The 23750-nt window shown below is 40.7% G+C and overlaps 1 protein-coding gene across 3 annotated transcripts in view; it reads left to right on the forward strand.

Annotated features, from left to right (window-relative positions):
• Nucleotides 1-23750, forward strand: part of fbn2b (fibrillin 2b) — a 231149-nt gene that overhangs the window by 16086 nt on the left and 191313 nt on the right. For all 3 annotated transcript variants that reach the window (XM_069927972.1, XM_069927973.1, XM_069927974.1), the window contains 2 exons: nt 4592-4687; nt 6709-6804. In XM_069927972.1, the coding sequence (XP_069784073.1) occupies nt 4592-4687; nt 6709-6804 (192 nt within the window). The remainder of the gene's footprint in view (nt 1-4591; nt 4688-6708; nt 6805-23750) is intronic.

Here is a 23750-nt window from a genome sequence, read left to right on the forward strand (position 1 = left end):
ATCAGAGAAGCAGAGAAAAGGCTGCAGTTGACGTTTGGCTTCTGCATTCTTGAGAGCAGGGACGTCAGGCAGTGTTCCAACACCTGATCATTTCCGCATCAGTTTTGGCTGGTCAGTCTTGTCTTGTCTGGAATTTAGCTGAACCAAGGCTATCTAGAGATGAGTGCTTCTGGCAGAGCATGAAGCTGTCAGTCAGCATAATACGGGCACACAAATGTTGCAAAAGAGCATTGCTGTCAATACTTAATTTCATTTTGCTGCTGATTTAGAAGAGGTTGCAATGTCTGCCTGGCTCAGTCAGTGTACTCTTGTTTCAGAGTCCCAATGTTCCAGGGTTAGGTTCCACAGAAACCGAGGCTAACGCTTCAGGCCAGTTCTTCTTTTTTTTAAAATTTTTTAATTTTTTTATTTTTCACACCATAAACCACATTAACCATGATACACACTTTTTCCTTTTCAAATATATACAGTGCCATTTTCTCCCCCCTCCTCCCATCCCACCCTCCCTACCTCCCCCCCCCATCCATTCAAAGTACAAAATCTAAGATACATCAAACCAGTCAAACAATGTTGTCATTCAATAAAAATAAACAAGAAATTCCACTGAGTCCATTCTTATCATTTCCTTCTCCTTTCGTTAATTTAGGTAGTGCATGTCCCCGGTAGGTTTTCGCTATTATGTTTCATGTAAGGCTCCCATATTTGTTCAAATATTTCAATATTATTTCTTAAACTATATGTTATTTTTTCTAATGGAATACATTTATTCATTTCTATATACCATTGTTGTATTTTCAAATTATCTTCCAATTTCCAGGTTGACATAATACATTTTTTTGCTACGGCTAGAGCTATCTTAACAAATCTTTTTTGAGCATCCTCCAGATCAATTCCAAATTCTTTACTTTTTATGTTACTTAGGAGGAAGATCTCTGGATTCTTTAGTATATTGTTTTCTGTAATTTTATTTAATATCTGATTTAGATCTTCCCAAAATTTTTCTACTTTCTCACATGTCCAGATTGCATGAATTCCCCTTTCTTTTTTACATCGAAAACATCTATCAGATATTGTCGGGTCCCATTTATTTAACTTTTGAGGTGTAATGTATAGCCTGTGTATCCAGTTATATTGTATCATACGTAACCTCATATTTATTGTATTTGCTTCAGGCCAGTTCTGATGATGTCCTACATTGTGGAATGTGTCATCTTTTAAAGGAGAACTAAAATTGGAGATGCAGCATACTCTTTTTTTGGTATATGTAAATAATTCCATGGGACTAATTGGTTGTATCTGATCTTCTGGGCAAAATTTCTCCTTCAATAAATTTGTAAAAGACTGATTATGTCTTTGCCATTTTACTGATGGCAGGAGCTTGTGGTATTAAATTTAGTTACCATGACCTCGGAGCTAATTCACTGGGTACAAAATGCTTTTGGGTGTTCTGAAATGGATGTGGGAGGAGCTATATGAATTCAATTTTTTCACTGGTGAGCTGGCTCTGTTTGCATCATTCAGTAAATTGCTACCACACAGCTGTCCAGATGAGGTGGGGTGAACTAGTAGAGAAGGCTACTACCTCTGTGGACCTCTCTCAGCAGGAACCAGTAATTGCAAGGGACAGTGGTGGAGACCTGAGGTAAAATGACATTGTGAACAGATTTGACTGACCTACAGTAATGTTGAGATACCTGTGTGCTCACGGGAGATGCCTTTGTGAATTGAGATGAGAAATGTGACCCTGTTTAGATTGACTTCCAGGCATGAAGAGCACCGTAAGCTATTACAGTGATTACTGACAGTAGGGCAGAACGGTTAGCATAGCAGTCATTGCAACTGTTACAGCGCAACACCATGACAGCGGCAGCGATCGGGACTGGAGTTAGAATCCCGCGCTGTCTGTAAGGTGTTTGTACATTCTCCCTATGTCTGTGTGGGCTTCCTCTGGGTGTTCCGGTTACCTCCCACCATTCAAAATGTACTAGGGTCAATTGAGTGTAATGAGCTCATGGGCCAAAATTACCTGTACCATTCTGTATGACTAATTGTAGGCAAAGGGTGGAATGAGATGTAGTGAAGGACATGTTCCATGTGAACTACAAATTTTGACTTCATATTATGAGGAGATGTTTGCTTCTGCTGGGCCAGACCAGTAGAAGATGCTCATTATTTTTCCTTTGTTTGCTTCCATCTATCACCCACCTATTCTCTATTCCAGTGACTGTCTCTACATGTACCCTCCCCCACCTAGCTCCATCTGCCTGCCACCCTTTACCTCTCCTTGCTCCACCGATCCCCCACCGGCTCCTGTCCCGCCACTCCCCCTTTCTCTTTACACTAGCTGTCCTCACTCCCTGCTCAGTCCTGATGCGGGAGTCTTGACTCGTAACTTTGGCAACTCCTTCGGCCTCCACCTCCACAGATGCTGCTCAAGCTGCTGAGTTCCTCTGATAGATGGTCTGTTGCTCCCGATTCCAGCGTCTGCACTCAGCTCTGTGATGTAATTATGGGCTGCTTTCCACCACTGTTGTACATGAGTGACAGTAGCAGCTCTCCCCTCTGTTTCAAGTGGGTGTTCACAGACTGTTTCATCAGTGTGTGAGTTTAGCTTGTCTATTATGTGAGACCAGCGGTTTTTCCTTTCTTCTGTCGTATGTGAAAGGGTGGGGACTGTCTCACTCCGTTGGCTGTACGTGGGTTGATCCTCTGTTATAACAGCTGTCAGCAACTCTTTCCACAAGCATCTGCCCACCACCCACATAAGCCTCTGTTGCTCAAACCTCTGCTTTAAACTTTGACTAACATAATCACAATTTTCCAACTGGATGACAAAGCAAAGATGTGATCAGGAAAGAGCCTGGCGAGTGCCTTCAAACTTCCTCTTCACATCCAAACCAATTTCATCAATTTTATCCAGAACCACTTATTTGTATTCACTTTCTTTCAATGCCCCCCTCCTGAAATGGAGGACACATCCGTGGGAGCACCATTCTTTCTCCCGTCAGTGGAGTGTGGAGACAATGAGGTTAAGGGACATCGCCAATGGAACACCCTTGATTTCAGTCCATTGAGAAAGGCGTGTCTTGTTCCATCAGTGATGTCTAATTCCCTATGTTATTGCATCAACCTTCTCCATTGTGATGAAGAGTTTCAGCTTGAAGCGTCAACAGTTCTGTTTCTCCCACGGATGCTGCTTCACCCACTGAGATTTTTTTCACCAGGTTGTTTTTGGCATCAAATTCCAGCATCTGCGGTCTTCTGTACGTCCCAAGCCACAAAGGCAGATGAGAGCAAATCTGCCACCTCCTAAGGCACTTTTTTCGGAGACTTGTCCCTACATCTACCCCCTCTTCCCCCACACCACACCTCAATCCAGGGCCACAAAAGGACCTTCCAGATGAGGCAGCCCCTTGTTTGGCCATTGTCCAACCTTACTGTGTTCATTGCACTCAGTGTGGCCTCCTCTACATCGGTGAGACCACTTCACCGGACACCTGTGCTCTGTCTTTGGGACTAAGCTAGAAGTTCCAGAAGCCAACTATTTCAGTTCCTCACACTGTTCCCACATGGATGTGTCCAACTATTTCAGTTCCTCACACCGTTCCTACACGGATGTGTCCAACTATTTCAGTTCCTCACACCGTTCCTACACGGATGTGTCCAACTATTTCAATTCCTCACACCGTTCCCACACAGACGTGTCCATCCTTGGCCTCTTCTGTTTCCAGAATGAGGCTAAACAAAATTGAGGCATTTCTTCTGACATCCTTAAATCTAAAATGAACGTTGATTTTTTAAAAGTCATATTGTTTCCATCACCGTTCTTGTTTTTCACTTGAAATCACCTCTCTCTCGCTCCCACCCTCCCTACCTTCATTCCCACTTCATATAGTTCTCACCACCTCTTACCTTCATCTCAATAAGGGCCCTGGTCTGAAACATTGACTGACCATCACTGCCCATGGATGCTGCCTGACCTGCTGAGTTCCTCCAACATCTCATTCTTTGGTCAGTGGTAGCTCTGGGCCAGATGAGGCAGCTGATCAAAGTTGGGTGTAAATGAGACACTGGGTTGGTGAGACAGCCAGGAATAAATGAAGTGGTCAGCCACCTAGAAGGGCAGAACGAACTGTGCAAATTGTCAGGGGCAAGTGAAAAAGTCATAACGTGAGCTCAAGTGAGGCAGTAAGGAATGTCTGCCACAGCCAGTGGGAAGTGTAACCCGAGCAATTGAGATGCTTGGGAACAAACCAGGCAGTTAGCCAGAATGCCAGGGAAAAGAGTGCAAATCAGGAAAAATGAAAGCATGAGGAATAACGAGATTGTCAGAAACAATAAGATAGGCAGTCAAGGCCAAGTGAGATAATCACAGTGCAAGCAGCAGATGTGAGAGCTGAGCGGTTGGTTAATCCTATTTCCTGAGTGGGAAAAGCCAGTAATAAAGTGAATGTCATTTTCACCTTCTCTGAATACATTGATGGTCTAGCTATTGAACTGCGTTTGAACACCACATGTGGAGGAAAAGAAAGCTAACTTTTATTGTTCTGCAGGTTGCAGAGACATCTGACTCCCTCTGTTCTCCTTGCAGTTCAGCATTGCAATGTCAGGTGCATGAATGGCGGCTCCTGTTCTGACGACAGCTGTGTTTGCCAGAAAGGATATACAGGAACTCACTGTGGGCAGCGTGAGTATCAGCAATGTGCCGTGTCAGAGTGATACATCAGAGAATGGGTCCTTTGCCCCAAATAGTCCGTGCTGACCAATATGGTATTCTGGGCTAATACCATTTGGCTGCTTGTGGTTTGTATCCCTCTGTCCAAATGTCTTTTGAATGTTGCTATTGCGCCCACTTCTACAGCTCATTGCAGACACGGAATTTTTTTTCTTCTCAGGTCCCTCTTAAATCTTTACTTTCTCACCTTAAACCTGTACCCTCTAGTTCTCAAATCATATATCCTAGTTTAAAAAAAAAAGACTCTGATCAGTCACTTTTTCCATTCCCCGCATGATTTTGTAAACCTCCACAAGATCACCTCTCAGTCTCCTTCACTCCAGGGAATAAAGGCCTTGCCTATCCCACCCCTCCAGTCCTGGCAACATCTTAGTGAATCTCCTCTTCACCTCTTCCAAGCATGCACTTCCTTACCATAGTTAGGTAACCAGAATCGCACACAGTACGCCCCAAAGAAAAAGATGCACAGGTGGAAAAAGATTTGCGTTAGGATCCAAGTGCCAAGTGAAAAGTGAGAGGGAATTGTTATGATCAGTTTCAGGGCAAATGGAAACTGGAAAGCTGTAAATAATTTCAGATTTTATCTATTGGTTACCAAGCTAAAAATCATGATTTGCCTGCAGCACGTCATGAGATCAGAACTAACCTGAAATGATTATTTCATGGCTTCTTAAAAGTTGGTGAGGTTGACTGTAGTTACTTATCAGATACTTGCTTTGTACCAACACCAAAGCTTTGCTCAATAGGAACAGCTACGATCCCTCCCCCCCAACCACTATCAGACTCCTCAACAACAAACTCAATCAGGGACTCTTACTTTTTCACTATTGGTTTCCCCCCCACCCTCTCTGCATTGCACAGTCAGTTTGTTTACATTTCTTTATTTATTTTACAGTTTTTTTGCACTACCAGTTCGTGGTAATTCTGCCTCTCCTGCAGGATCAAGAATCTCAGGGTTGTATGTGACAATAAATCAGAAATCTGATAAATCTGAAGTCAGATTAATGATGCTGTAATGTCCATTAGCATTTATCTTTTACAAAAAATGCAAGTTTCCTGCTCTGGGCTAATATCAAAGCTTAATTATTTTACTGTTTAATATGCACACTAACTAAATTATTAGAAAATATCAGCAGAATCTAAATTCAATTAAATTTTCCCTAAAGTGCACACAGCTTTTGTACTTGAGGGTACACTATTTATGTTCACTGACATTGGATATTGAAACCATCCTGGATGTCAAGCATCTCGATCAACTTTATCTGCATTGCAGACTGTAGAATCTTGGTGGCAAGAAGATTCCATTCGTACACAAGGTGATAGCCAAATCATACAGACAAAGAATTCTACTCAAACACAAATACAGCCAAAAGTTATTGACAGGAAGTCCCACTCAAACAGAATGTGAAGTGGAAGATGTCAAGCCAGTTCTTCCAGATAACCTGCATCTGGAGACGGTCTCAGTTTCTAGTTGTCAGGGATCATGGAAGAGAACCGGGCAACTAAGACACTGGGGCAATATCTCTGCAGCAGGAAATGTGCACAAGACTCGCTGATAATTTTAAGCATAAATTAAGGCCTGGAAGACAACATTGAAGTGATAATGGGATCCCCAATAACTGGCGTTTTGTACTTTCATGACTTAAAGATATATTTTAAGATACTTTCCAACAATCTACATCTGTCACACTTGAAGTTACTTTGGCACATTGTTCGTTGAACAGCTGCAAAGTTCACCTGTGGTTTCTGAGAAGTAATGATCGATGTATAAAGCCAATTTGCTGTGTTTGAAGTTTCAGAGTAACTTCATATTGACTGGAGCAGGAAACTTGTAGGAATCCACGCTTAATTCCATTGCAACTTTCATGTAACTTAAAACGGAGAGGTCTATGAGGAACATTTGCATTTGGACTCTTTGTTCAAGTAATGCACGTGGACACATTGCTAACATATGTTATCTGTTTTCTTATTAGCTGTCTGCAAAAGTGGCTGCCAGAATGGAGGACGTTGCATTGGACCAAGTCGCTGTGCCTGTGTATATGGGTTCACTGGGCCACAGTGTGAGCGAGGTAGGACGCAGCTCCACGTGGTTTTGAGGGACTGTTTGGGTTTTTAATGACTAATGTTGTTGCTTGAATGTGAAGTTAATGCACAGATGTAATTCAATGAGGTGGTACATTTCTGTGGTCATTGTGCAGAACTTCTGTACGCTCCCGATGAATGGCCTCGAGCTTCTCAGCACATCTTTGAGCTGTCGTGAGCCGGAAATTCCCAGCACCAGTGGGGATGTTCCATTTCTTCAAGGACGGAGCTCTGATTTAATGCCCATGCCACAAATGTCGGGGATGAATGAATGTAAATATGATTGATGTCCAAGTTCAAGCCGATTGTCACGTGCACAAAAGCTGCATTGAGAAAGTTCATTTTGATTCGTATATAGATAAAACACGAAAGTCTGTGAAAACACAATGCTGGAGAACTCAGCAAGTCGAACAGTGTCTTTTGAATAACAAAGATATAGAAACATAATTTATATTTCAAGCTTGAGCCCTTCATCAAGGTGAAGGGCTCAAGCCCAAAATGTTGGTTCTGTATCTTTATTTTTGCTATATAAAGGATACTGTTTGACCTGCTCAGTTTCTCCAGCATTGTGTTTGTAACTTGTACATAATACAGGAATAAACATACAGTACAGAGTGCAGAGTTACAGAAAGAGAGATCAGGAACGAAGGTAACATTATTTCACAAATGTGACCTTCATTCAGGAGTGTAATAACAGCCAGGAAGCAACTATCCTTGAACGTGGTGATGTCACTTTTGTGAATCCTCTTCTCAACAGGAGAAGAGTGTGTGGCCAGGGTGGGATAAGTCTTTTTATATGTTGGCTACTTTATATTTTTAAAATGTAGACATACAGCACGAGAACAGGCCATTTTGGCCCATGAGCCTGTGCCGCCCAATTGATCTACAACCCCCGGTACGTTTTAAATGGTGGGAGGAAACCAGAGCCCCCGGGGAAAACCCATCCAAACATGGGGAGAATGTACAAAGTCCTTGCAGGCAGCATGGGATTTGAACCCAGGACCTGGTGGCTGATGCTGTATAACAGCATTGTGCCATTTCTGAGAGAGCAGGTAGATGGAAACGTTGGTTGGGAGGCAGCTGTTTGTGTGATAGATAGAGCAGTTCACAATTCTCTGCAGTGAAAACGTGCAAACAAAGGAAGCAGAAAAAATAATGAATGCGCATTTGCCTGCCATCACAATTCCAAGTGTAGAAAGTCAACGAAGCATTTTGGGATCCAGATGACTTATTTCCACTCTGGTTTTATGAGTTGGCTGATTAGGCCAATGTGGGAACCACAGAGGGGGCAGCAAGTGGCAAATGGGTATGGGTAGGCAAGAGGAGATGCATTCCCTCCGCCCGTGTGCAGTGTACTCTGCTGCTGACGTGTGGTGTGGAGGTTCCCAACACCATCCAGAATGTTGCTTCGCTTCAAGCAGACAAGAGCTAGAGGTTCCCAAGATTTGGTTGGCATATTGCATTTGTTAGAAGAAACTTTGGGCACATTTTTGGATCTTTTCCACTATCCGTTTGATAACCTCTTTAATGACAGAGCTCATCATTGGGTTCTTTCTTTTATTGTAATAAAGAAACTTGGGTTCTTTTAAAACAACTATACTATTAGGTATAGAACTCACTCAAGACCATGTGGAGGCATCCATCTTGAATCCAACTGAAGCTGCAACAAACTAGTCTCTGACTTCCTCTAGTGTTCAGGAGGATCACTAGCACTCGATCATTACAACCATTAGACTCTTCAACAACAATCAGGGACTCATTTCAGGACTGGCGCAATTTATTGAGATTTTTTCTCTCAGTCAGCACAGTCATTTTGTTTACAGTTGTGTGTTTTTTTGTTGCACTACCAATAAGTGGTAATTCTTCCTGGCCTTCAGGAATAAAGATCTCAGTGCTGTATATGATGCCAAGTATGTACTTTGTCAATAAAATCTGAAATCTGTTTCAGCAGCTGATGATTGCAGCCAAACCATGTAACCAGCACAAATGTGGGTTGGTTGAGGGGAAAAGGGGTTATTGGAGGAATAAGACCTCAGACCTGATTCAAAATTTGGTCTACCTCTCAGTAATGATCCCTGCCTCCTGTATGCTTATGAGACCTTGGGTAAAGACAGCAAGGACCTCAAGGCTCCGGATAAAAATATTGCATTGTCTCCAGAATATCTTCCAAATTCACACTGGAAGGCCAAACCAACCAATGTCAGTATCCTGTCCCACACCAGCATCACCAGTATTTAGGCCCTGAATAACCAATAAAGTACTTTGGAAGCGTAGTCCTCAGAGTAATAAAACAAAACAAAGAAAACAAAATGAAATCAAATATAAATCGCATTGATGTGAAGTATAAAACATCTTCAGCTGTGCACCAACAATCAAAGACCGCACGTAGATCATGTGGTGTCCTTGCTATGAAGTGTGAATATCTGGTCTCAATGTTATCACGCGGCCCAGCCTATTCTTTATGACCTTGGCTCCCCACCAAGCTTCCCTTTCCTGGGACTCTGTCAACCAGCTCAGTTCCTCCTTGGAATCCTGGTGAAATAACTCAACCCCTCCTGTCTTCCAGCTCTGCCTCTCTTCTGGGACTCTGTTAAGCTCAGCCCTTCTCCAAGGATCCAGTTTCCCGTTTGGCTCCTTTTTTCTATGCTGGAGCTCAGACTCTGTTTTCCACTCTCCCAAGAGTCACAGAAGCCTCGTCTGTTTATCCAGGCTCTGTATGTTAAGGCTTCTGCTCTCCTGATGCAATTTTTGGTGTCCATCCTCTGCTCCCCAGGCTCTGCATGGAACAGCCTCTGCTCCCTGTTGGAGCGTAGCCTCTAACCTTTGTGTGAAGGCCAAATTGTCTCCTCTTCTCTCTTGATGGGTGCTCAGATTTTGTTTCCCAAACTTATTCTAAAGCCCAGATGGCTCCCCAAACTCTAGCGGTTTGTCGAAATGTAGACATTGTTTCCAGGGCCCCTCTGCATGTTGAAACCTAGACTCTATTCCGCAGGCTTGTTTGGTGCATTGAAGTTCATCCTGTTCTCCGCTGCCCCTCTGTGTTGAAGCCCTGGCTGTATTCCATAGGCTTTGCTCAGTATGTTAAAGCTTGGGTTTATCATAATCACTTGTGTACTTTAATGGTTGCAATGAGATTTTTTTCACATTCATCATCCATTGCACATTCTTGGCTGAATAGAAATCTTTTGATTTATAGCATCGACCAGCTGCAGTTCCAAAGGGGCTGTTTTCAGCTTCTGTAAACACAGTAACTCCCTTTACACCCAAGATTTTGATTGTTTTTTGGGAGTTTACGGCTAGATTGTAATGGAGTGGAAGGTGTGACCTCAATGTAAACTAGTCTTTAGGTCATTCTGACATAACGTTGTGACCTTCTGCGTTTTGCTGATTAAATTGGTCAGGCACCCTTCGAAGTAGGGAAAGCCAGTAATATGCCAACAGATTTATTCTTGTGCTTGCACTTTTGTTTCTCAGGCTGTGATTTGGGAAACAAATTAAAATTTTTTTGCGAAGATTATGGTGTGAATGTCGCTTCACAATTTGAGAGTATCATTGGTCCGTACAACAATGTATAGTCTAGGAACCAAACCAAAGGATTAATGAGTTTGAGAGGATCAGGAGCTATGGGCTGGAAAGGGTTTTGGAGACTGACATTAACATTAGCCGAGGCACTAACTGAGCTTTAAGATGCAAAAGGGTAATTAATGGCAAGGACTGTCTTTTTGGAGTGACTGAGCCCAGTCCTGTAAAAGTGCTGGATTAGCATAGAGGATGGCAGCAGTGAGGTGCCCCATGAACTGAGGAGGTTTGTGAAGTTCGTCTATGCCAGGAGCTGCAGCAGTGAAAATCAGGATACGGTTGGCAATAACCGGAGGCAGATGCCGAACATCTCCGTGTTGTGTTTGAATTTCACCTGCACGTCAAAGAAACTCAGTATCCGGATTGTTTGAGGAGATGGAAGGCGATGAGACATTGTGGTAACTTCATGTACAATTTTAACAATGATTACTGGCTCCATTAATAATTGTACTGTCAATTATGATTGTCTGTATTGGATCACAGGGCAAAGGAAATGGTGGTAGGAAGAGTGTCGGAGGTTTGGGTTTTAATGACCTCTTTGGACGCACTAAACGTGTGCATCATTTGGATCTGCTGACAATGTATGCAGAAGTGGAATTTAGCACCTGGAATCCTGTGGTGGTCCCTGTTAAGAACTGATGCCAGGTTGCCAGGGGGTGAGCCTGACTGAGATCTTTCCCTGTGCACTTACCGCATGGAAGCAGAAAATAACCTACCGTTGAGGTGAAAGTAGGTTAGAGAGGCCAATATGCCCTTAGTACCTGGCCGCTCCAAACACTGACTCGAACTTCTGAAAGCTGTGGGCTGATCATGCAACTTACAGTTGATTTTCTTAAAAAAAACTAGCATCAGTTCAAGCCCCACTGATTCTCCATAAAGGTGACCATTAGAAACTGAAGCTGAGAAATGCTGGGCAGAAGACACTAATGCAGCATATCTCATTACAGCAAATCTTTGCTTGTCCCTGAAACCAGTGAGATGCTAAGTGTTGCACGTGAAGCAAAGATTTGCCCCAATATTTCCGTCAGCAAAGGAACCGTGGGTTGCCTGTCCTGACACCATTAATATAGGGGAAACAGCGCTGGGTGGAAGTACTTGTGCTGATTTCCCAATCAGTGCCAAGGGTTGGAAGTGATTGTTAGTGCAATCTAATATGTAAAGGTTGGCTCTCTGTACAAATGTGTCCAGTTCTAGGCAGGAGAGTGTAACTGAGAGGTGAAGGAGTTCATGGGGTGAGTTCTACAGCTTGGATGCTGAAGGCATGATCAGCATTGAAGGGTTGAAATATTGAAGAATACCCAGGATGCCAGAATTGGAGGAACTTGATGCTTGCAGCACCGACAGGTTCAGAGTCGGTAGACGAGGGTATGATGGGTTTTGTGGATGGATACGAATTTTAAACCAGAGAGGATGAGAGAGCGGGGCCATTGTTGGTCAGGATGGATGCGTTGAGTGCGGATACTGCTTGTAAGATTCTGGAAGGGACCTGGAGAGTCCAGTCTGGCCTAGATTGGGAATCTGAGTGGAAAACTATCAGGATGAGATCAAAAATAAAACTGAGTGCAATGTGAAACAATTAGCTTATCTAGTCTCACTAAAGTAATTGGAGAAGTAACATGACAGGCAAACACGCAAGTGACAGAGACTTGGGTGGGAGTTGGAGCAGCAACATTATGATGACCTTTGTGTAGAAGCTTATTGATGGATGAAATTACAAATAATTTGTTTCTGTCTGAGATGATGACTGCAGAGACAAAGAAGACTTTGGGGCAGACTGGCTTTAGTTTCTTAAGCCAAGAATTAACAGCCAGTCGGCCTTTAATGTATTTAGTGTGAAAGCAAAATTATCTCAACGCCGGCTTCAGATGATGTCATCTCACATGGGATTGACAGCCTCAACCCCCTAGCATTGCAATCAGGCAGGTGCGAAACAGGCAATTGCATTGTGGGATCGAAATGACCCAAGTTTTTTGTGTGAGTGCAGGAAAAAAAGATTAAAATGAAGGTATAAGCATTGCCATTGGAAAGTCACAGTGGGAGAGAGAGGAAATAAATAGCAATAGCGGTCAATTTTTAAACAGCTTGAAAAGGTTGGTAGCACTTAGCGCACAATTTATAAAGACCATGGGGGAAAAAGCAATGGTGGACCTGACTTCCCAGAATGAAATGCGGCAAAGAATCCCCACCATGAATGCTCTGTGCCTGCAGCCCTTTCTCTGCTGCACAGAATTCTGGAGGGCAGGTCCTTCATCGCTTTTTCCTTGTTATTTATAAATTGTAAGCGATAGTGCTACCAACTTTCCCACGCTATATAAATTGTGTGCTATAGCGCTACAAACTCTCCCACCCTGTTTAAAAATTCTCTACTATTGCTATTTACTGCTAGCACTTTCCCACGGTCCCTTATGAAGGTTTATATAGGTTTGCACAGCAACAAGCTGAAGCGTTCCTACTGTGCTGTACATAAAGCTTAATTATGTTATAATTAGGCATGATTAATTTTATTCAAATTTAAGATCATAATACATTGATCAGGATTTAGGGCAGGTCCACCATCACTCGATGTCACTGGTAGAAAGTAGTACAGTCCTAACTCTAGGGATGGCTCCTTGCAAGTGTGAAAGTGTTCAGTTAGGTGTGGTCAAGTGTGAAAAGTCAAACCCCTATTCCTATCCCAGGACACTGAATGGCCAATTTAATGCGACGCAAGTGTGAAAGGGACTTTATTTTCTTACTGGATGTCATATCCCTGAGTTCATTCTTTCTTTTGGAACTCTATTTCCCAACTTTGTCCCTCTCCTAGGGCTATCTATCGGCTGGGCCCCTATCCTTGGACTCTTATCCTTCCCCTCTCCTTGGATTCTCAGATTAAAAATTCTCCTTGGATACTGTCTCCCCTCTTGTCCCCTTTCCTGGGACGCAATGCTCCATATACAGTAAAACTCCTGGTGTCTGGAAATCAAGCAACCAGCAAAAAAACTCAAGGAAAATGCATTTAAAAATTAAAATAAGAATAAAATAATAGGTAAAAAATACATACATTTACAATTTTAAAAGTAAATATTCTCTGAAGTAACACACAAACCTTTGAAGATGGAACAAATATTCAGCCAGCGGAGGGAGGGCCTTGGTTGGGCTTTGCTCGTAGCAGCTGTTTGAATAAAGTTGTATGAAACAGCAATGGCGTCGCCCAAGGATGAAAAGCTGGTTAATGTTGCTTGCTGTTGGGGAAACTCTCTTAAAGTGTCTCCTTATCCCTGCTTAGTAAGAGTCACCCTTACTGTAAGAGGCTTTATCTGTAAACTCGGTTGGGGGAAAGAGGGGGGGGGTTAATTATCTATAATGTTATTGTTCGTCTTTTGGGCGGCTACGTGGAGGGGGAGGAACCTGCAGATGCAGCAACAGTTAAATGTTTTCAAAGAAAGTGACTGAAGTGATTTACAGTATATATTGAAACAAGTGAAGTTTGCTCAATGTAAGTACAGTGTAGCAGTTTTGTCTTTTGCTTTTCAACTGTTTATTCTTTTTTTTTTTTTTTTTTTTAAATTTTTTATTTTTCACACCATAAATCACAATAGCCATGATATACACTTTTTCTTTTCCACACATTTACAGTGACTTTTTCTCCCTCCCCCCTCCCTCCTCCCAAGCCACCCCCCCATCCCTCCCCCCTCTCATCCATTTTAGTTATACAATCTAGGTTGCATTAATTCAGTTAGACAATGTTGTCATTCAACAAAAATACACCAGAAATTCTACTGAGTCCATTTTTTTCTTCTCTTCTCCTTCCATCAACTTAGGTAATGTTTGTTCCCGGTAGGTTTTCGCTATTGTATTTAATGTAAGGCTCCCATACTTGTTCGAATATTTCAATATTATTTCTTAAACTATATGTTATTTTTTCTAATGGAATACATTTATTCATTTCTATATACCATTGTTGTATTTTCAAATTATCTTCCAATTTCCAGGTTGACATAATACATTTTTTTGCTACAGCTAGGGCTATCTTAACAAATCTTTTTTGTGCATCCTCCAAGTCAATTCCAAATTCTTTATTTTTTATGTTACTTAGGAGAAAGATCTCTGGATTCTTTGGTATATTGTTTTCTGTTATTTTATTTAATATCTGATTGAGATCATCCCAAAATTTTTCTACTCTCTCACATGTCCAGATTGCATGAATTGTTGTTCCCCTTTCTTTTTTACATCGAAAACATCTATCAGATACTGTTGGGTCCCATTTATTTAACTTTTGCGGTGTAATGTATAGTCTGTGTAACCAATTATATTGTATCATACGCAGCCTCGTATTTATTGTATTTCTCATCGTTCCAGAGCATAACTTCTCCCATGTTTCCTTTTTTATCTTTATATTTAAATCTTGTTCCCATTTTTGTTTAGTTTTACCATTTGTTTCCTCATTTTCCTTTTCTTGCAGTTTAATATACATATTTTTTATAAATCTTTTGATTAACATTGTATCTGTAATCACATATTCAAGGTTACTTCCCTCTGGTAAACTCAAGTTGCTTCCTAATTTATCTTTCAAGTAGGATCTCAGTTGGTAATATGCCAGCGCTGTATCTCCCGTTATATTGTACTTATCTCTCATTTGTTCAAAGGATAAGAATCTACTTCCTGAAAAACAATTTTCTATTCTTTTAATCCCTTTTTTTTCCCATTTTCTAAAGGCAAGGTTGTCTATTGTAAAAGGGAGTAGCTTATTTTGCGTCAATATTAGTTTTGGTATTTGGTAATTTATTTTATTTCTTTCTACATGTATCTTCTTCCATATATTGAGGAGATGGTGTAATACTGGAGAAGTTCTATGTTGTACCAATTTTTCGTCCCATTTATATAATATGTGTTCAGGTATCTTTTCCCCTATTTTATCTAATTCTAGTCTCGTCCAGTCTGGTTTTTCCCTTGTTTGATAAAAATCTGATAGGTACCTTAATTGTGCGGCTCTATAATAATTTTTGAAGTTTGGCAATTGTAAGCCTCCTTGTTTATACCATTCTGTTAATTTGTCTAGTGCTATCCTCGGTTTCCCCCCTCTCCATAAAAATCTCCTTATTATTTTCTTTAACTCTTTGAAGAATTTTTCTGTCAGTTGTATTGGCAATGCCTGAAATAAGTATAGTATCCTTGGAAAAATGTTCATTTTAATACAGTTTATCCTTCCTATCAGTGTTAGTGGTAGCTCTTTCCAATGCTCTAAATCGTCCTGTAGTTTTTTCATTAGTGGATTGTAATTGAGTTTATATAATTGGCCTAGATTTTTGTTTATTTGCACACCTAGGTATCTTATTGCCTGCGTTTGCCATCTGAATGGGGATTCCTCCTTAAATTTTGAGAAATCCGCGTTATTCATAGGCATTGCTTCACTTTTATTTACGTTTATCTTGTATCCCGACACTTCTCCATATTCCTTCAATTTCTTATATAGTTCTTTTATTGATAGTTCTGGTTCTGTTAAGTACACTATCACATCATCCGCAAACAGACTGATTTTATATTCCCTGTCTTTTATTTTTATTCCTTTTATATTATTATCTCTTCTTATCGATTCTGCTAGTGGTTCTATAGCTAGCGCAAACAATAATGGTGATAGTGGGCATCCCTGCCGCGTTGACCTGCTTAAGTTAAATTGCTTTGATACATGTCCATTTACTGTCACTTTCGCTAACGGTCCCTTATATAATGCTTTAATCCAATTAATATACTTCTCCGGTAAACTGAATTTTTGCAATACTTTGAACAAGTAATTCCATTCTACTCTGTCGAAGGCCTTCTCTGCGTCTAAAGCAACTGCTACTGCCGGTGCTTTATTTCCTTCTACTGCATGAATTAAGTTAATAAATTTACAAATATTGTCTGTTGTGCGTCTTTTTTTGATAAATCCAGTTTGGTCTAAATTTACCATTTTCGGTACCTGTTCTGCTAATCTGTTCGCTAATAGTTTAGCTATTATCTTATAATCTGTGTTTAGCAAAGATATTGGTCTATATGACGCTGGTGAGAGTGGATCTTTCCCTTGTTTTAGTATCACTGTAATTATTGCTGTTTTACATGAATCTGGTAAGTTTTGTGTCTCATCAATCTGGTTGATTACATCCAGGAGGGGCGGTATTATTAGGTCTTTAAATGTTTTGTAGAATTCTATTGGGAGTCCATCCTCTCCTGGTGTCTTATTATTTGGTAAATTTTTTATTATCTCTTGTATTTCTACTGTTCCAAATGGTTCTGTTAATTTATTTTGTTCCTCTATTTGTAGTTTTGGTAGTTCAATTTTAGTCAAAAATTCATCTATTTTCCCTTCTTTCCCTTCGTTTTCGGTTCGGTATAATTGTTCATAGAATTCTCTGAAGTTTTCCTTAATTTCTTTTGGATTATATGTAATTTGTTTGTCTTTTTTCCTTGTTGCCAATACCGTTTTCTTAGTTTGCTCTGTCTTAAGCTGCCATGCTAGGATTTTGTGTGTTTTTTCCCCTAGTTCATAATATTTCTGTTTTGTCTTCATTATATTCTTCTCCACCTTATATGTTTGTAATGTTTCATATTTTATTTTTTTATCCGCCAATTCTCTTCTTTTGGTTGTATCTTCCTTTATTGCTAATTTTTTTTCTATGTTTATTATTTCCCTTTCCAACTGCTCTGTTTCCTGATTATAGTCCTTCTTCATCTTGGTTGCATAACTTATTATTTGCCCTCTAATGAATGCTTTCATTGCGTCCCATAGTATAAACTTATCTTCCACTGATTCCGTATTTACTTCAAAGTACATTTTTAATTGTTTTTCAATAAATTCTCTAAAATCCTGTCTTTTAAGTAGCATGGGGTTTAATCTCCATCTATACATTCTTGGAGGGATGTCTTCTAGCTCTATTGCCAATAACAGGGGTGAGTGGTCCGATAATAGTCTAGCTTTATATTCCGTTTTCCTAACTCTCCCTTGTATGTGGGCTGATAACAGGAATAGGTCTATCCTTGAGTATGTTTTATGTCTAGTCGAGTAGTATGAGTATTCCTTTTCTTTTGGGTTTTGTTTCCTCCATATGTCCACAAGTTTCATTTCTTGCATTGATTTAATTATAAATTTGGTTACTTTGTTCTTCCTGTTAATTTTTTTCCCCGTTTTATCCATATTTGGATCCAAATTCAGATTGAAATCCCCTCCTATTAGTATGTTCCCTTGCGTATTAGCTACCTTCAAAAAGATATCTTGCATAAACTTTTGATCTTCTTCGTTAGGTGAATATATATTAAGTAGATTCCAAAGCTCTGAATATATCTGACATTTTATCATAACATATCTCCCTGCTGGATCTATTATTTCCTCTTCTATTTTAAATGGCACATTTTTGCTAATTAATATAGCCACTCCTCTTGCTTTTGAATTATACGATGCTGCTGTTACATGTCCTACCCAATCTCTCTTTAATTTCTTGTGCTCCAATTCAGTTAAATGTGTTTCTTGGACAAATGCTATATCTATTTTTTCCTTTTTCAGTAAATTTAGTAGTTTCTTCCTTTTAATTTGGTTATGTATTCCATTAATATTTAGAGTCATATAGTTCAGCGTAGCCATTTTATATTTTGTTTATCTTCTCTTTCCGTTTTTCCATCATTACCTTTCCTCCTTTTCCATTTCTGTTTTCTTATTTTCAACTCTTTACCAGACAACTCTTTACCAGACAACATTCCTACAACATCCAACATTTTCCTTATTCTCCTATTTCTATCTTCTTTATCCCCAATCTCCCCTTCCCCTCCTGAGTTGCCCTTTATCCCTTGTCGGACAACCACATCTCCCCTCTCCATTTGGATTTGCGAATCCACTCGCAAGCGTCAACTGATTTTGCAGTGACCGCTCTTTTCCCCCACCCAGCCCCCCCCAGAAAAGATTTCGTTTTTTATATGTCACAAAGGTCACTCTTTTAGTTCCCTCCTTATTCTCTCTATTCCATTACCTTCCCTTATTAATTCTTGTCTATACTTTCTATGTTTTCCTCTAATTACAGATACTTTCACATATGCCCGTTGTCTCTATTCACTCTTATACCTCTTTACCCGCATACATATCAATCGTGGTCATTTTTACCCTCCTTACCCGTCTTCATCCCTCAGTCTATTTTTGTCTTTACCCACATACATATCAATCGTGATAATTTTTGCTCTCATTACCCGTCTTCATCCCTCAGTCTATTTTTGTAATTGTTCTGCAAATTTTCGTGCTTCTTCTGGATCCGAGAATAGTCTGTTTTGTTGTCCTGGAATAAATATTTTCAATACCGCAGGATGCTTCAGTGTAAATTTATATCCTTTCTTCCATAAAATCGCTTTTGCTGCATTGAACTCTTTTCTCTTCTTTAGGAGTTCAAAGCTTATATCTGGATAAATGAAGATTTTTTGCCCTTTATACTCCAGTGGTTTGTTGCCCTCTCTTACTTTTTCCATTGTCTTCTCCAGCACCTTTTCTCTTGTAGTATATCTTAGGAATTTTACTACAATAGATCTTGGTTTTTGTTGTGGTTGTGGTTTAGGGGCCAATGCTCTATGTGCCCTTTCTATTTCCATTTCTTGCTGTAGTTCTGGACATCCTAGGGCCTTAGGGATCCATTCTTTTATAAACTCCCTCATATTCTTGCCTTCTACATCTTCCTTAAGGCCCACTATCTTTATGTTATTTCTTCTGTTATAATTTTCCATTATATCTATTTTTTGGGCTAGTAATTCTTGTGTCTCTTTAGTTTTTTTATTAGATTCCTCCAATTTCTTTTTTAAGTCTTCTACCTCCATTTCTGCTGCTATTGCCCGTTCTTCCATCTTGTCCATTTTTTTCCCCATTTCTGTTAAGGTCATATCCATTTTATTTATTTTCTTTTCTGTGTTGTTTATTCTTCTTCTTAAATCATTGAATTCCTGTGTTTGCCATTCTTTAAATGACTCCATGTATCCTCTAACAAGAGCAAGTACCTCCTTTACCTTGCCTATCTTTTCTTCTTCTATTTCCCTGTACTCTTCCTCTTCCTCTTCTTCTTCCTCTAGGTTGACCATCTGTTGTTTCTTTGCTGCCCTTTCCTCCTCTTCTTTCTTGTTTCCATTGTCTTCTGTGGTGTCTTCTTGCTGCAGGTGTTCTGCAGCTGTCGTTGCCGGCTGTGGAGATCGACTCCCCAGCTGGTCCCCCCTCCCGTCGGTGTGTTTTTTTGTATGCGCATCGCGCATGCGCGAGGAGTCGCGCATGCGCGGTTGCGCACTTTTACTCGGCTCTGTGAGCCATTGTTGTAGTTCTCTTTCTACCGACCTGAGGTAGTGGGGTCTTCTCTCCACAGCGGGCCTCTTCGGACAGGTAAGGCCTTCACCTTTTTCCTCCGTTGTCTTCTCTTCCTCTCTTCTTTCCGTTGATTTTGATTTTTCTCCTTTTGTCTCCATCTTCTTTCCACCTTTATATTCACTTTTCTTTAACTTGTATTTCTGTGCCTTTGTATTTTCTCTTGTTTTTCCCGACTTTTCTGGAGAGGGCTGGAGTTCACCGTCCGGCCACTACTCCATCACGTGACTCCTCCAACTGTTTATTCTTAATGCAGCTGTATTAGTTAGGTCACTGGAAAATGCACTTATCTGACATCTACCAATCCCTATAGGTGTCAGATAAATTTATGGTAAATTGTACCCTTTTAGCCTATGCTGTTCTAAATTTAAAAAAAAAACACATTAAACAAGCATTTTTGTCCTGCTTTAGCCTGCAATATTCAGAATTTTAAATAATAGTCTCTTCATAATAATAATAATAATAATAACAATTACAGCACGGAAACAGGCCATTAGGCCCTTCTAGTCCGCACCGAACCAAACACCCCTTTCTAATCCCACCTCCCTGCACAATGCCCATAACCCTCCATCTTCCTCTCATCCATATACCTGTCCAACCTTTTCTTAAATAATACAATTGACTCCGCCGCCACTATTTCTCCCGGAAGATCATTCCACACAGCTACCACTCTCTGAGTAAAGAAGTTCCCCCTCATGTTACCTCTAAACCTCTGCCCCTTAATTCTTAACTCATGTCCTCTTGTTTTAATCTTTCCTCCTCTTAACGGAAATAGTCTATCCACATCCACTCTGTCTATCCCTTTCATAATCTTAAATACTTCTATCAAATCCTATCTCCTCGGGCATCTGATGAATGTATAATTTAACACATTTCGGTTCATTCAGCCTTTCTGTCTGGTTTTTCAATTTCTTTTAAAATGACCCACTCTTGTTGACTGCATCATTATTTTTAATTGTTTTATAAAGTAAAACCCCTGTTATCTGGAATTCAAGCAACCAGCAGCCACCAAAACCTGCAAAATAAAAAAGTAATGGAGAGTAAATAGGTCTAAAATTGGCGTGTCTCTCCGTTAGTTTTGCAATCCACACAACACGCAATCTCAAACAACCGGAAAATTCGCTTATCCAACATCTATCAATCCCGACCCCCATCGGTCGGTGCTGGATGCCAGGGGTTTTACTGTATTTATTATTTCATGTATACATTTTACAGCAGTAAAAACACCACAAAATGCTGCAGGAACTCAGCTGGACTTTCAGGGTCCGCAGGATGCATTGCTGGACATTTCGGGTCCGAGCTCTCTTTTCAAGGTATAAGCAGATTGAGCAAAAAAAACCCAGGAAATGTTAGAATTTGGACAGTACTGGATGGGGGAGGAGTCCAGACCAACAGAAGGTGTTAATTAGACATGACAACCGGAGAGATGAGAACTGATTTTCAGGTGTGAAAGGAGCAGGGAAAAGAGGGTGGGGGGGGGGAGGGAGAGAGAGAGCTGGGGAAGGCAACATGGGAAGAAATGAGGGAAGAGGGGGGTGGGTTTTAATGAAAGCCAGAGAAGCAATTTTACTGCAGAAAAATTATAGGCAAGGTCTTCTGTTGTAAAGTGATATATCTGCACAATACTGTTGTTTGAATTGTTCTCGGGTTACCTGAGTAATTCTTCCACTATTTGCTCTGGTGACACAATATTAAACTACTGCTTTATGTTGACCATTTATTTAACTTCCTACTGCAATTTGACAAGCTGCACGAAAATCCATTGCAGTAATGTTGCAGACTGATGGCCCATTTGAAAGTTCAGTTGGAAATGTATGGAACTCATCAGTTTTATCATGCAGAGAAATTCAGTGCTCTGTTATGACTTAACTGCCCAATTGCTCAGCAAAAGGTCTAAGGCATTCCTTCCGTCTGATACCCTACAGATCACCCATGGGCAAGGTGTAGAACCTGTTTAGCCTCCCAATGAGGGTCACGTGAAGCTATGGATTGCAGATGGTGGATGGTTTTTACAAGCAGATTCTACGAATTGGAATTTATGGTTGTAAAACCATAAAAACGCTGGGCAGATGAATCTGGTGATTGATGGCCAGGGTTACCCGTCCAGTATGGACACTGCAACTGAAGGTGGCAATGGGAAAATGCACCAGTATTTTTTTCCATGTATAATCATGAACTCAGCATCGACTACGGACTCAGCTCAAAGAAGGAGCCTTCACTGAAGAAGACAATTTGGAGGGTCAGAGAGCTTGACAGATGAAGAGACATGATTGCCCAGACTGAACGGCAAGGCACCTGAATGATGATGCCCAATGGGTTGAAGTGTCAGAGAATTGTGTAATTTATGGGAAAAAAACACAAGGTTCTGGGCCTGTTATTTACCTGCTTTTTGCGAATGCTTGTGGTCCAGTTTTTGGCTGAGGACAGTTTTCATTATGCACTGATGCTCCAGACTTTGTTCAGTGTTGCACTATAACTCGAGCAGTTACTGGGCCTGCAGGAATCTCTGCTGTCATTCCCCACTCAGCATTAATACTAACATCTAACTCTGACTCCAGTTGGACCTCATTTATTACTCTGGAGTTCACTCAGAGTCCATTACTATGGACTTCACTTCCAGCTACAATAAAATTCCACCATGATCAGCACTTTGGTGGTGCCAAAGTCTGGTATGTTTTCCACATGATCGACGTTATTCTTATTAATTCCCAAAACACTACACTTTTCTTTTAGATGTTACACTTTTCCATGGATTTGTTAAGTTCAAGTGTGTGGAGGAATCGAAACCCCAGTGGATTTCAGAGAAGTGTGAGGTACATGGCCACTGAGCTGATGTCAAACCATTCAGATTATCTGAGTGTTATTGCACTTTTTTGGGGTTCAAAGTCTCATACCGTCAATGCTTCTCGAAGAATATCTCTGTCTTTTACTCAGGGGTTTAGTCATGGTCTAATAGTTTGAGACTCACTGCAATTACTTTCCCTGGTGACCATTTAAGAATCATTAGTCTGGGCTTAAATCATGGTTTATTACTCTAGACCTCTCTCCATCCATGACCCTTGGGTGTATTCTTCCTAGTCTGACTCCAGGATCTATTACTCTGGATCTCACTCCAGTGAACATCAATCTGGGACTCATTCCATTCTCTAGATTTCATGGCAGTGTCTAATGTCCTGAGCCTCACTCTAGGTTCTGTCAGTTGGGTCAGGTCTTAGTGTTTATTTCTTTATCTCTCCCTTCATTATTTTGCTCCAGGTAATACATTGTGCTTCACTCCAGGTCCTATGACTTGGGACCTCAAGCTCACTCCTGTGCAACTAATTTCCATTACTGTATCTACAGTACTTCTGGTTTCAAGACAGAAGAAATCAGGATCTTAATGAATTTTCTGGCACTGACCCAGTCAATGTGACTGCAGTAAGATTCCATATTAAATGAAATGTGATGCATGAATAATAATTTCCAAGATAGGCCATTACCCATTTTAACATGCCAAATTTGTGCATTTCAGCCAATAGTAGAAAAATTTCCTGATCTGTACACGAGATGCGTGGTAGTATATTTTTGTGTCAGAATGCCTCGGCATTTGTTGGAACAAGCACTATGAAGAGCTAATGTAGCTTGTTTGCTCAAGATCTGGACCTCTGTTTGCATTAACCAGAATGTTTCATTATGCCAATAGATATAGATTTGAATTGGAATAAAGGCCAAGTGTATCCTGACATTGTCAGGATGCTCACACACCAGGACTGCACAGAGCTATGGGTCAGGTGGTGGTGAATTTTCATTCATTCCAGTTCGTACTGGCTGTCATCCAGGCGGAGCTGCTGATAGCAGAAGAGTGGGGCTGCCTCGTAACTCCAGAAAAATGCTAGGAATGCGCAGTCTGGTCAAATTAAAAAGTGCCTTGCAGCTTCAGGCTGAGAACTCAGTGCACAATCTCTGACAGTCTGCCATGTAGTGTGATAGACCCAGAATCCATCTAATCTCACGTCAAATCACTGACCGAGTTCACGT

The sequence above is a fragment of the Narcine bancroftii genome, chromosome 3 (assembly GCF_036971445.1).
Source record: "Narcine bancroftii isolate sNarBan1 chromosome 3, sNarBan1.hap1, whole genome shotgun sequence".
Lineage (NCBI taxonomy): Eukaryota > Metazoa > Chordata > Chondrichthyes > Torpediniformes > Narcinidae > Narcine > Narcine bancroftii.